Raw genomic sequence first — 14,231 nt, forward strand, 5'->3', positions numbered from 1 at the left:
AAGTAAGCAGGTAACAAGTAAGTGTCAGTACAAGGTCCGACGAGTGTGTATTTTTATTAATGAATGTTAATTTTCAAATTAAATGCAGTTTTATAATATTTGTAAAAAAAGTCAGCAATTTAGGAACATCTTACAATATGTACACCGGACTCAGTCAGTTAACAACACGACATAAGGGAGGACGTCAAATACGACACGACTGACTATAAGGTAATCAACTCCATTATCCTTTATTCTCGCGAACATACATTTTTAACAAGGTTTTCTCCTTAAAAATATCCTCTATTTTACTCATTCTTTTCTCGTTTCTGACTCATTTTAATAATCTAACCACAACTCAACTTCAACTACGGTTGTTTTATCAAGAGTTCCCCCGATAAACATACGTTAAGAAAATCTTGTATTTCTCCAATTTATCTTCAAGATTAACAAAATGTACACGTCTCCAACATAAAGAAGAACCTCATCGCCGATTTTACTTCGTCACTTGAACATTGACTTGTTGAATTTTTAACCAACATGAATGAACTTTATTTCATCATCATAATCATATGTTTTAATCTTCGTGCCATTCTGTCATATCTTTTATCTTTTGTATCATAATAACATCAATGTGTTTTAATTGTCTTGCCATTTTGTCAAATTTTAGCTGAAGATGTTCCATAATCAGAACGAAACATGTACTAGAGATTAAGATGGTTTATATTATGTAATTAATAAACCTATTATACAGAAATTGATAAGTATTGGAAGGTGGGAACCTACTCATAACTTAACCTTAGTTAAGGAGGAACTTCCCAAAACGTAGAAGATGGAATTTGTTATATATAATAACTCCACCACGGATCAGGATGAAATTTATTACTTGTAATAAGTGGTATGTCCCGAGCTGTCAGAGGAGAGATGGCGTGGAATGACATTAGTAGACAAGCAAGCCTGAGGGGTGTTTTTATAAGTAGGAAAGATCACAATAAGAAGATAAAGTTGGGATTCAAGAGGACAAATTGGGACAAATGATCAATAAATTTCCAAATTTTTTGCAATTGTTTACGAAAAGACTAGGTAAATAACAGACAGGGAATCTGTCACCTGGGCGACTGCCCTAAATGCAGGCCAGTGGTGATGGATTGAGTGATGACTGATTGATGGTGGATGGACTAATCCTATCCAATAAATAAAGGGTTACCACCACCACTCGCTACAGAGTTCTGAAATTACAAGTGCTGGAGACATACAGGATATGGATATAACAATTCTATACAAAAACCTTGCCTCCTTTTAAGGATACAAATAAATTACAGAGCTTAAAAATATTTTTATTCAAAATAGTTTCCACTAACATCTACATTTTTCCAACATGAAACACTAACATACATTTCTATAATATTTAATTATTCTACTTCATGAGCAGATTTTATGCAAATCCTAAGGCCTATCTCTTTTTGTGCTTGATTAATCAGTCATGGGAATAGCGGGGGATGTATAGTCTGGGGGACACAGGACAAACAGAGCTTTCTGACATGTTTGTTCTGGCTGAAGTTAATGAAATGACACTATCTTGAGCAATGGGTCTCTAAAATCCATCATGAAAAATTAAATTTGCCATAGAGAATTAAATGTTGCTGTAATATTGGTTGTCCTTTTCTTAGCTTCCAGAGCATCATTTATGTCTTTAGCTGTGTACCAGAGAAACCTCCTCTACGAATAAAGGTTTCCGAGATGAAGAGGTAAAACAAGATGTATAATTTGTAACATAACATAACCACTGTTCATCAAGTAATGAATCATATGATAAATAAAATGCTAGTTCCTTACTGCACAAGTGAGTCAGAGTATGCAGCCAGTAATGTCCCATGTTGCCTTTGGAGAGTTCATGATAAGTCGCTATATAATATTAGCTCTCCAAGCCTGTAAATCTTGCTACAGTATATGTACAAGCCAGAATCTTGTTGTTAATTCAGTTTCTTGATCAAATTCATCTTCTCCTGCTTCTTCTCCATCAAGAAATTCAGGAAACAAAAGTAAGGCCTTGCAACATACACAACATTTGTATCAAATTATTCACCAAGATTTTGCATTACTGTATACCTTTTCTTTCATACCTGAAATGATACAACAAATAACTACTGCAATATTTTAGTTCCAACACTGATGGCTACTATATATTCATTTTACAGGTCATTTTACATGAACATGTGCACAATACTACAGGGGCACCATACATCAACTGCAATTCTGGAAACACTGATATTTCAAGGACAGGCGATGATGGAAGCAAATAACTTAATATTAGGCTGTAGTCTAGACATTAATTTGTACTGGACTACCCACAACCACCACCACCCAGCAATAAATCCTCATCTTATGAGGCAATTCTTTTTCAATTCATTCACTAAACCTGAACAGCACATAACGTCAAATCACAATTTAACTGACGAACATGAAATACTGTACACTACTTTTATATATATTTTATGGTATATTCTATTACTTTTATATTAAATTCTATATAGGCAAAACAGTACAGATTACCAAGTACAGAATCAGTTGATGTTCACAGAGATATATTCCAAAATGAAAAGAAAGGAATAACATTGCTTTACACACTTCAATCAGATATACAGCATGATATAACCAAAAGATCTAAATATTGTCAGAAATGTTTTTGATGAATACTAACTGCTGATATGTTGTAACATGTATTATTGACAGTGTAACATTCAGCAAGTATTTTTCTCATTATCACATTATGCCAGTATTCTTTTCCTATTTTTCTTCCTCTTGCTATTTTGACGAGGAATTCTATGACACCAATAAATAGTTAACAGTGAATTAACCAAACTCGTGACTACATAACAGGTAGAAAACAATATGAATGAGTTGAACGTGAACTTATCAAATGCATGAAGAGTGGTTTAAATGCAAATTAAGTTAATGAGAATGAAACAATGATGGAACATCTGAGATAACCAAACTTCAAATTTTGATTCAATTTGACAAGAACTAATCTTGCACCACTTTATTGACTTACACATTGCAATGGACACTTCTTCTCCAAGAAGATAAACAGAAAACAAATCTTTTAGTGAAGACATGAGTAACAAACTTATGTGTGGGTCTATTACAAAAGTCTTATTGTTACTCTGCTTCACTGCAGTACACGAACTAGGAGGCAAGTGCATTTCATTCTTCATGAATGTTGAAAAGCTTTGCTACTTCATTTAAGTCTTCATATTTCTTCTCATCCTTCAGCACCTGCAATAAGAAGAGGAAGCCTTGCCAGACTGAATTTTGTACCATGAACTTTAAAGCTAAATAAGAATCTTTGATTTGATCATCCATAGTGTTGGACACCTCTTTAGAATTAGATCTCTTTTGCAAACATATTCTAACAATCCACAATAATCAACACATCTGGTAAGAAAAAAAGATGGCATATTACTGTACTGTTATCAACAACATTTAGCCTTATAAAAAGTTTTAACAAGACTTAACAAATGACAAGAGCTAGGCATAAAGTGGTGGTGATTTTTTATTTAAGAGGAAGTACAATTAGGTAATCATCCTTTCTGAACAAATTAAGTGGAAAATAAATTTAAAATAAATAAAACAAAATTATTTACTCAACAAAAGAATTTCAAAGCAAAGTATAAAAAGAAACAAGAAATTGTTGAATTAAACAGTAAATTACTAACGAATCAAAAGGTAACGCAAGTTTCCTGAGTAACAGAACACCTGCAATTTACATACCCTTGATTAATCCACTGTCGCACATAAAGCGGATGACAAGATTGACAGTAGTCACGTCAACGACTAGTATGCGCTCGAGAGTTTCCTGCAGGCCGAGGCTCAGTCTTAGGCCAGAGAGATCGGCAAACTCTGCGAGGATGTGGGTCACGGTAAAGTCGGCACTAAAAAACATACTGGGGGGGGGGGTCTCGCCTCTTTGGGAGATAAGAGTGTGTAGATCACCCATGACCTATCCTCAGCCTACACAATACTATGGCCTTTCTCCGCGAAGGACAGAAAGAGGACCGCCACATGGTAGTTGTCTTCTTAAGTGCTCTTGGCTTGTTGGGAGTTCAGATAGCTAATCACTCTGATTCCCAGGACACCAAGATGGTTCAACATAGTAGAGAACAAATATCTTTAGCAGGTACGTTCATAGGTCTTGGAGGTAAAAGTACCGCTTCCTTTGCAGCTTCCTCTGCAAGTTCATTTCTCGCAATCCTGATGTGGCTTGGAAGCCACGGAAAAGTGATTCTGGTCCCAGTGTCACTTAACCTGGCTAGGTCATGAATCTGCTGCACCAGTGGGTGTTGCGAGAAATAGGTTTCAATAGACTGCAGAGAACTTAACGCTGGGGCTGTACTTTAATTAAAGCCACGGCTACTTCTTATCCACTCCTAGGCTTTTCCTATACCATCATCGCCATAAGACCTATCTGTGTCGGTGCGACATAAAGCAACTAGCAAAAGAGAACTTAACGAGTAGGTACACATGAGAAAATGGTTTCTTTCATCACCTAGTGCAAACTGCAGAGCTTCTAAGATGGCGTAAAGCTACACAGAATACATACCACATACAGCAAGAAGCAGATTTTCATGCTTATATCATCAGTGACGAAAGAGCAACCAACATTTTCTTCGATATTAAAACCATCCGTGAAGATAAGTCTCGCGGCCGGATACTGGTGAATGAAGTCCTAGAAATACCTCCAATAAACGGAGGAATCCGTGGTCACCTTGGGTCCACAGAGTAGATCTAGCCGTATATCCGGTCACGGAACTAACCACGGAGGTACCTCACTAAAAGTCAACCACGGATATCTATATTTAACTCGTGACACAAGCTATCAATTCAAAACCTGACCGGTCATATGGCATTCGGCCGGTCTTGACACTTCTGGTGGTATTGGGTACTAAAGATGCTTTGATAGCTTGGATGTAGCAGCACTTCACGAATATCGACAGCGTATGGGAGGAGTAACTGCTGCCTCCTTGTTCGTAAAGACGGAACTCCCGCTTCAGCAAGTAGGCTGGGAATAGGGCTAGTACGGAAAGCTCCCGTTGCCAGCCTAACTCCACTATGGTGAACACTGTCTAAAAGGCTCAGCGTAGCTCTTGATGCTGAACCATAAGCTGCACTACCATAGTCCATTCTGGAGAGGACCGTTGGCATGTAGAAATGTAGTAGCACTGCACGGTCAGCCCCCACGAAATGCCGCTGAGAAACTTAAGCATGTAAAGTCTCTTCATGCAAGCAACCTTCAGCTGGCAGATGTGGAGTTGCCACGTTAGTCTCTTATCAAAATGGAGACCCAGGAATCTGCAAGTGTCTACCACTGATTACCACTGATAAGACACTGTTTTGCAAGCAGAGCTCTGGTTCAGTATTCAGAAGCCGACGTCGAGGGAGGGGTACATCTGAGGTTTTCATCGCTGAAAATCGAAAACACGTTGCAGGGCCCATCTGTCGACTCCGTTAATAGCTTGATGTAGCTGTTTCTCAGTAAACGCCATCCTTCTGGAGCTATAATGTAGAGCTAAATTGTCTACATACAGCGATGGAATGACTGTGGGCCCAGCAGCGGCAACTATGCCGTTGATGGTGATTGCGAACAGCGTGGCACTCGGTACAGATTCCTGTGGTACTCCATTTTCTTCAACGTAATACTGAGAAAATGACTCCGGCTCGAAAGAGCCAGAGGGACATGAAATTCTCAATGAACGTTGGCAAATTTCCCCGAAATACCCACAAGTCTAGTGTAGCGAGAATCCCATATCACCAGCTTTCTCCAGGTCTAAAAACACTGTGACTAGGTGTTCCTTCTGGAGAAAGGCCTCCTGAATGGCGCTCTCCAGTCTGACCAGATGATCGGTGGCAGATTGATGAGAGTGAAAACCAGACTGGTAGTTAGTCAAGAGACCTTCCTTTTCCATGTTCCACACAAGACTCCGGTTAACCATCCTTTCAAATAGCTTACAAAAGCCAGAAATTTTGCATCTTTATACCTGGCTTGGGAATTGGTATCGTCATTCCCTCATGCCACTGAGATGGAAATACTCCTTTACTTCATATTCTGTTGAATAGGGTGAGAATATCCTTGAGTCATCTGTCACTCAAATGTTTAATCATTTGATAATGGATTTTGTCCAGTCCGGGAGCCGTGACTCTGCACAGCATGAGTGCCCTCTGCAATTCCCACTCTGTGAAAGGTATGCAAGAAGCATTACAAGTCGTTTTGTAAGACTATGAGTATGAGGACATTGCCCTCACGCCGCAGATGTGCCAATGCCCTCTCTTTATAAGTGTCTGACGAATAGTGGACTGCTCAACATTACTGGAGTAGATACCATTACATGTTCGTCGCAATACTAGGCAAAGGTATACTTTCCATCTGTGTAAAGTGAGAACTGTGGTTTTGGCAAACTCATGGCTGCTGAGGGCACTAAAATCACTTAATGAGGTGGGTGAAACAGTGGACCTTTTTCACTCATCCCCGTCTGCCTTAACGACCTCATGATGTAGTTTAATCATAACAATTATTTAAGGAGATCCATTTATTTATTTCAGGTGTTGTAAATGTTTCTAGATTTAGTTTAAACTTGGTTATTATATTAGGAAATTAGTGTTATTTAAGGTGTTGTATATATTGTCTGTATGGAAACAACATTGCAACTATAAGCTGCCTCTGTGGATCAGTGGTAGAGTGTCGGCCTCCGGATCCCAAGATAGCGGGTTCAAACCCGGCAGAGGTAGTCGGATTTTTGAAGGGCAGAAAAAAGTCCATTCGACACTCCACGTCGTACGATGTCGGCATGTAAAAGATCTCTGATGACACATTTGGTGTTCACCCGACAAAATTAATTAAATCTCAGCCATAGATGCCCAAGAGAGTTTCGGTTTACTCGGTCTGCCATCTAGTGGGCCTAGAGTAAAACGGAACGTCGAAATTGACGAGCAGACAGCCAGATGGCGTCAACTTGAAATGTCTGCACACGGTAGCTGAGGCCATACGATTATTATTATTATTATTATTATTATTATTATTATTGCAACTATAAAGCTAGATGGCGACATTTCAGAATTTTTCAGTATTTCGCAGGGTGTCCGACAGGGCTGCATATTATCAGCTATTCTATATAACATCTATGCTGAATATGTGATGAAGAAAGTATATGTGATGAAGAAAGTCCTCAATGACTGGACTGGAGGCATATCAATTGGTGGGCAAAAAATCAATAACCTGCGCTTTATTGATGACACCACTCTCCTTGCCAGCAGTGAAGATGAACTTGTAGAATTACTAGCAAGGTTAAAAGATGCAAGTTTAGAATATGGGCTAGAGATCTACCTCAGCAAGTCCAAACTAGTGATAAATGACAGAGCGCCATAGATCCAGCTGACAGGTCGATTAAGGGAACTGGAAATGGTAAATGACTTTATATACCTTGGGTCGACCATCTGTGATACTGGAAGTTCTGACAAAGAGATTAGGAGACGTATCATCTTAGGGAACGTTGCCATGAGCAAACTCACAAAAAAAAAAAAAACGGCAGAGCAGAGCAATAACAAACAGTACAAAGATTAGACTAGTTGATTCTCGTGTTCTCTGTCTTCCTTTATGGTTCCGAGACCTGGAACCTCAAGGCAAGAGATAAGTACTGTATCGACACCTTTCAGATGTGGTGTTGGAGCAGGATGCTCAGTTTACCTTGAACGGAAAGAAGAATTAATGCATCTATTATTCAAGAACTGAATATATCCGAACGTCTCTCCTCTCGCGTCATGAGGAGAATCGTCCAATTCTTTGGACATATTGTAAGACAGGATAGTGAAAATCTGGAGAAGTGTATCATGGAAGGCAAAGTTGTTGGCAGAAGAGCACGAGGAAGGACATCGAGCAGGTGGATTGACCACGTTCTGCGTACCACCGGTCTGACTCTTCGGCAGGCTCTAAGAGAAGATGAACATCGTCAAAGTTGGCGCCGCTTAATCAAGAATATTGTGTGAAGTCAAATGGGGTCACGACGCTCAGCAATGAGTTACACGACTCATGATGTTGTTTTATTGAATCATTTATAACCGGGGAAATAACCTGTTGATGATTAAAAAAAAAAAATCAATCTATCCATCTTTACTTTTTTTGATTCTGTGGCATTTTTGTCCACGAACAGCATATGCCTGGGACGGGAGCAAATTGTAAAACACTCCCATGTCATTGGCATTAAAAATATCCTTAACAATATCTCCTTCAAGAAGTCGAGGCAAAGTATTAGGTTTTCAGTACACAACTGTATCATCATTAACTTCCACACTCTCGCCAAACGTTTTGGAACGAAAGATTGTGCTGTTTTTTAAAATGATCAAACCAGCCAGTAGAAGCATGGAAATCAACCAAACCCAGCTTAAGTGCGACTTCTCGAGCTTTTTGTTTAAGTATGTTCCCGTCAACTGGCTATCCATTTCAACATCATCAGTGATGGCATCTCCCATCATCTCAAATACCTCTTCAACGATCTTCTTCTGTGGTTTCCCTCGGCCTTTCTTACCCATCACCTTGCCTTCGAACAAATACTTTTATGAAGTCATTATGCTGGAGAATGTGATCAAAAACTGACGCTTTTCTCCTTTTTATAATTTTTTAAATGGATATTTTAAAGTTAATTAACGACCCACCCTGACTAAAATGGTCCTAACTCCCAAACCGTTCATGCAAATTTGTATTTTAAAGGTTATTTTAATCCTTAATGAGTCATACAGGAGGCTTAACACTTCAGATTTAAAATTTGGAAAAAATCTCTATTTATTCATTTATTTACTTATTTGAAGCTGGGTTTTTTTTTCACAACCATGACCTAAAATCGCTCTAAAGGGCAAACGGTTGGAGATAAGTAGATGCCCTCGCAGACTATTTTGTAGAACTTGAACAGCTCTACATTGCATATGCTTATACTTTAGGTCTATCGATGACGGTTCAGGCAGGGTAAGCCATGGAAAGCACGACTTTCTACTTATTCTATAATTTTTTCTAGAATACATTTTCATTTTGTTCAATATCCATACCCATTTTCAGTTTCTAATTGCGTTTATTCTTCTGAAATATATCCTTCACCATAAATCAGACCTAAATGAAACCTGAAAGAGTGAAGTATGGTGGGAAGGCTGGGATGAAATGGTTTCATAGAGGAGTAAGATTAGCATGGAGTGTTGGTAACGTACCTTCAGATTGGACAAAAGCAGTAATTGCACCTATCTTTAAGCAAGGGAATAGGAAGGATTGCAACAACTATCAAGTTATCACATTGATTAGTATACCAGGCAAAGCATTCACTGACACCTTGGAAGGGAGGGTGCGATCTGTTGTTGAGAGGAAGTTGGATGAAAACCAGTGTGGTTTCAGACCACAGAGGAGCTGTCAGGATCAGGTTCTCAGTATACGACAGGTAACTGAAAAATGCTACGAGAGGAGTAGAAAGTTGTGTTTATGTTCCGTAAATCTAGAGAAAGCATATGACATGGTACGGAGGAAAAGATGTTCGCCATACTGAGGTACTATGGGTTTAATGGTAGATTAATAAAATCAATCAAATACATTCAAGTTGACAATCGGGCTGCAGTGAGAATTGATGGTAGAGTGAGTTTTTGGTTCAGGCTGTAATCTATCACCTTTATTGTCCATAGTTTACATGGATCACCTGCTGAAAGGCAGACGTGCCAACTCTCCAGATTTAAGCGGAAGACTCCTGATTTTTCATTGTTCTTCCCAATCCCCCGATTTTCAGATCAGTTTCAGTGATTTTCGTATTTTCTTAAATTACTGCGCATTGCCTTGTTCTATGTTAAAAATTAAATAATTGAAAAGGAGGTTCAACCTATTCAATATTTAAAAGAAAGAAATGCAGTAATCACATTCCTATTTAAATGGAACCGGTTTCGACCTTAGTCCAGGTCATCATCAGCCGTAAAAACATGTACAATGTTTATGAATACTGGAGGTCAGTTTCACACTTTGATAGGCACAAAGACACGACACCACATTCTGTCATGCACAAAGTCACAACACTATCAACTAATATACGAAGATCAAAAATAACTTGAAGTCGCAGACGAATAGATTTGTAGTAGAAAGCCGCCAGCTCCTGGTGATCAGCGCGGCACATTCAAGGTCATGCGCTGCGGTCGAACGCCAAAGTAGAGTGGAGAATGTTTTGAAGGTCTAGAATTTGTCACGGTTGCGGGAAGTTAAGTACGTATATAAAAATATACGACGCAAATCAGTATAATTGAATGAGTACTTGTACTCCTGCTAAGTTCTTGGAAAACAGTTGACTTGAAAAAACAATTGTAGAGAGAAGAAAAAAAAAATGTAGTAAAAAGCGCAATATCGGAAAACAAATGAAAACTTAGCAGGAGTACAAGTACTCATTCAATTATACTGATTTGCGTCGTATATTTTTATATACGTACTTAACTTCCCGCAACCGTGACAAATTCTAGACCTTCAAAACATTCTCCACTCTACTTTGGCGTTCGACCGCAGCGCATGACCTTGAATGTGCCGCGCTGATCACCAGGAGCTGGCGGCTTTCTACTACAAATCTATTCGTCTGCGACTTCAAGTTATTTTTGATCTTCGTATATTAGTTGATAGTGTTGTGACTTTGTGCATGACAGAATGTGGTGTCGTGTCTTTATGCCTATCAAAGTGTGAAACTGACCTCCAATTTTCATAAACATTGTACATGTTTTTACGGCTGATGATGACCTGGACTAAGGTCGAAACCGGTCCCATTTAAATAGGAATGTGATTACTGCATTTCTTTCTTTTAAGTATTGAATAGGTTGAACCTCCTTTTCAATTATTTAATTTTTAACATCAATAATTTCAATACGGAACAATGAAGTTTTTATCTTTAATTGCCTTGTTCTATCGATATATGGCTGAGCGTGGCTGGTTGAAAGTAGTTCTAATAATCACAACCGGATGGCAGTACGGGGCATAGTGCTCCTCTTTGGTCTATAACGCAGTCAAATACTCAAATAGCTAAATAATAGGAAGTGGAAGTCCCAAACAAGTAACCTAACCTCAGAAGTAGCACGCCATAGATTTCTACCCGGGGCAGGACCTGCATAAGTGCTCGTGTTACGTCACGTAGTACTGCTTCTTGGTTGTATGTCTTAATATTTATCTAGCTCTTGGTACTGATAATCCTCCAGTAATGGTAGGATTAAAGAAGTGTGTGGCAGAATGTTTGAAGCGGGAAAATAGTAACATAATCATCGTAGGCTGCTCCTGTCACCTAATTACTCTTGCTGCAGATACGGATGTGGCGTGCTTGCCTGTAAATGTAGATGAAAGTATAATTGATATATTTTATTATCTGGGAGTACAAAGAGGAAAGTTCAGAGAATTTCAGACTTTACACAACACAGAGATCAGGAAAATTCTGAAGCACGTAGCTACTTGACAGTTATCACTACTAAAAAGGTGTTTAGATAGGATTTTGCTGCAGTGGGACCCTTTGGTTGCTTTATTCAGGAGCAAAATTGTAAGTAAGGATTCTCAGATGGGAACTATGAAGACTTAAAAAATTCCTAAGGACAGTTAAAGTGCAGATGTGTCTTGTTTGTCTGAAAAGGTGAAGCACTGTCATAACATTTCACCACACTCCTCAGTTAAAAGGAAAACCCAGTCATCAGTTTCACCCCAAAAGTTGAAACTACTGATGACACTAAAAGACATGCTTTGTCACATGAAGAACGACTGTTCATATTCCTTTCATCAAATTTACATAATTTTTTTTGCCTCTTTCTCTCCAGTTTTATGGATATCTTTGAGAATCCAAACGTAGCTCTTCAGTCAAGTATGCTGCACATCCACTTATTGAGGTCAATTTTGGAGGAACTATTGAAGAATGAGATGGCAAGGTTTGTGAAACCACATGTTATTAAAGCTCCTCCTCTCTCCTTGACGTGAATTATCATACTCCAGCAAATCGAAAGGATGACTGTGATCTGATGATAAAGGAAATTTGTAAATCTGTTTGTTCTGCTACTTCCTTCAACACATTCATCTGTTCTATTGACTTTCAAAATTTTCTGTCATAAGGGCTATATCATCAGCAAACGCTAAGCAATCTATTTCCACTCCATTTTTCTTTGTCCCAATCCTTACGGGTTTGTAAAGTTTTCCTTTTTTTTAATGTCTTTTGCCACTCCTGTATTACCTTCTCAAGCACGCAGTTGAACAAAAGAGGTGACAGCCCATCTCCCTGTCGAACGCCTGTCTTGATCTCAAGGGTTTATTATTATCATCGTCTACGTAGTTATGTTACACGTTACGAGTCTCATACGAAGTTATGTACGACAGGTTGTCAGTGTGGACTTTATTTGGTATAGTTTGTAGTCGTATCATTATTTGTGTGTTGTAGGATCTGTCTTGTGTAATAAAACATGTGAGGTTATGTCACAATACGTCTGGTGGATGTATATTAATACAACTTTATTTCATGTAAAAACACGTAATTAATAGTATATAAATTATTGAAAAATGAATTATTACCTGTAAATATGATGTATAAATCCGATGTAATGTTGTGCAACTCAGGGTAAGATTCCAGGACAACGCACCTTTTTTCACTCGAGTTTTATAGAATGTTCGATGTTTTTTTTCAAAATGGCGCCTGGTAATGACGACATAGTGTTTTATCCTCCGAGTAAATTAATCGTAAAATGTGAAGAAAAGTGCGGAAAATGTCGAAGATGAGTGAAAAATGGAATGTTGTGTGATTCATGTGATCGATGGTTGCATTATAAGTGCAGAAATTGCCCTACAGATGTAAAAACTAATGAAAATGTTGACTGGATTTGTGAGCAGTGTGTTCGGAATGTTGTAGTTGGCGATGGCGTTGACGATGAAGCACCGAAAATAATCAATGAGGAATACAAAATTGCATTAGAAATTATAAACATTCTACAAAAGGACAATGAGGCTCTTAAAGTTGAAAATCAAGAATTAAAAGAAAGACTGCGATCGCTAGAATTTGGGACTGACCATTCTTTGAGTGATATACAGGTACCAGTAACAAACTCAAGCACGTGGTGTCAAGTAGTTCATGAGTGGCCGGCTAAGAAGAAATCCACAACTGAATTTCCGGAAATAAACATCAGAAATAGTTTTTCTGCCCTAAATAATTTAATTCTGGAAGAAAGTGATAACACACGTGAAACCAAATCACCGCAATCCGCTACCGTTGCCGTGCCGAGGTTAAAATTTAGGCCTAGATTTCAGAATCAAGACCCAGTTGGGCCTAAATCAGCAAAGGTAGCTGTGTTGGTGATAGCCAAGGAAGGGGAATTGCTGGAGTGATAAACGATGAGAATATAGCAGCAACCGGAGAAATATATCCAGGAGCTTCTATCAGCAATGTCCTGGAAGATGTAGAAGAAGCAACTAGGAACTTCGGGAGTGGCGATACAGTGCTTATCATCGGTGGGACGAACGACGTAGCTCATGATGACAGCAAGAATGTAAGATCACAACTTAAACATACACTAGGGAAGCTGACTCACACTAACGTCTTTGTAGTGAACGTGCCCCATAGGCATGATCTGAGTAGAGACTCGTGTGTGAACATTGAAGTGGACAAGGTCAATACAGATATTGTTAAAATTTGTAAACATTTTCGGAATACTCAGGTTACTGAATGCAGCAGTTTTGAGAGACGCTATTATACAAAACACGCCCTCCATCTAAACAATTTAGGTAAACGAAAGATTGCTAATATTGTTCACAATTTTGTTAATCATAAGATATGTAGTTTGAAAAATGCAACTCCCTCAGGTTATAATACCGACCAGGAAAACTAGTAGAAAGAGCCAGCTGTTCTTCAAGCTGGCTCAGTCAACTAGAAAATGTTATGAATTTTAAGAGGCCATGTAAACCAAAACTAGCATCTGTGACCGAATCAGATCGGTCACCAAATCAAACCATTATCAAAGATAGTTTAGTAAGTAGCCAAACTGAGGTATGTTATTCTCCTATTCATAAAATACCAGTACATGAAACTTCAGGTCAGAAATCTCCACCAATAATGAGTGCTACAAAAAGTAGTTGCCTAGAGGTGAATGGCATCCAAAAGAAGGATAGCAAGGGTAAATCTCTCAATTTATTGCAAGTGAATATCCAATGCATTAGAAATAAGTTGTTAGAATTAGAACACTTT

The 14,231-nt window shown here is 38.5% G+C and overlaps 1 protein-coding gene across 1 annotated transcript in view; it reads right to left on the reverse strand.

The window, feature by feature from the left end:
- Nucleotides 1–1,295: 1,295 nt before the first annotated feature.
- Nucleotides 1,296–14,231, reverse strand: part of LOC136865963 (apoptosis-inducing factor 1, mitochondrial) — a 268,552-nt gene continuing 255,616 nt past the window's right edge. Inside the window, exon 13 of the mRNA XM_067142533.2 lies at nucleotides 1,296–3,255. Coding sequence (XP_066998634.2) covers nucleotides 3,184–3,255 — 72 coding nt within the window. The 3' untranslated portion in view covers nucleotides 1,296–3,183. The remainder of the gene's footprint in view (nucleotides 3,256–14,231) is intronic.

The sequence above is a fragment of the Anabrus simplex genome, chromosome 3 (genome assembly GCF_040414725.1).
Source record: "Anabrus simplex isolate iqAnaSimp1 chromosome 3, ASM4041472v1, whole genome shotgun sequence".
NCBI lineage: Eukaryota > Metazoa > Arthropoda > Insecta > Orthoptera > Tettigoniidae > Anabrus > Anabrus simplex.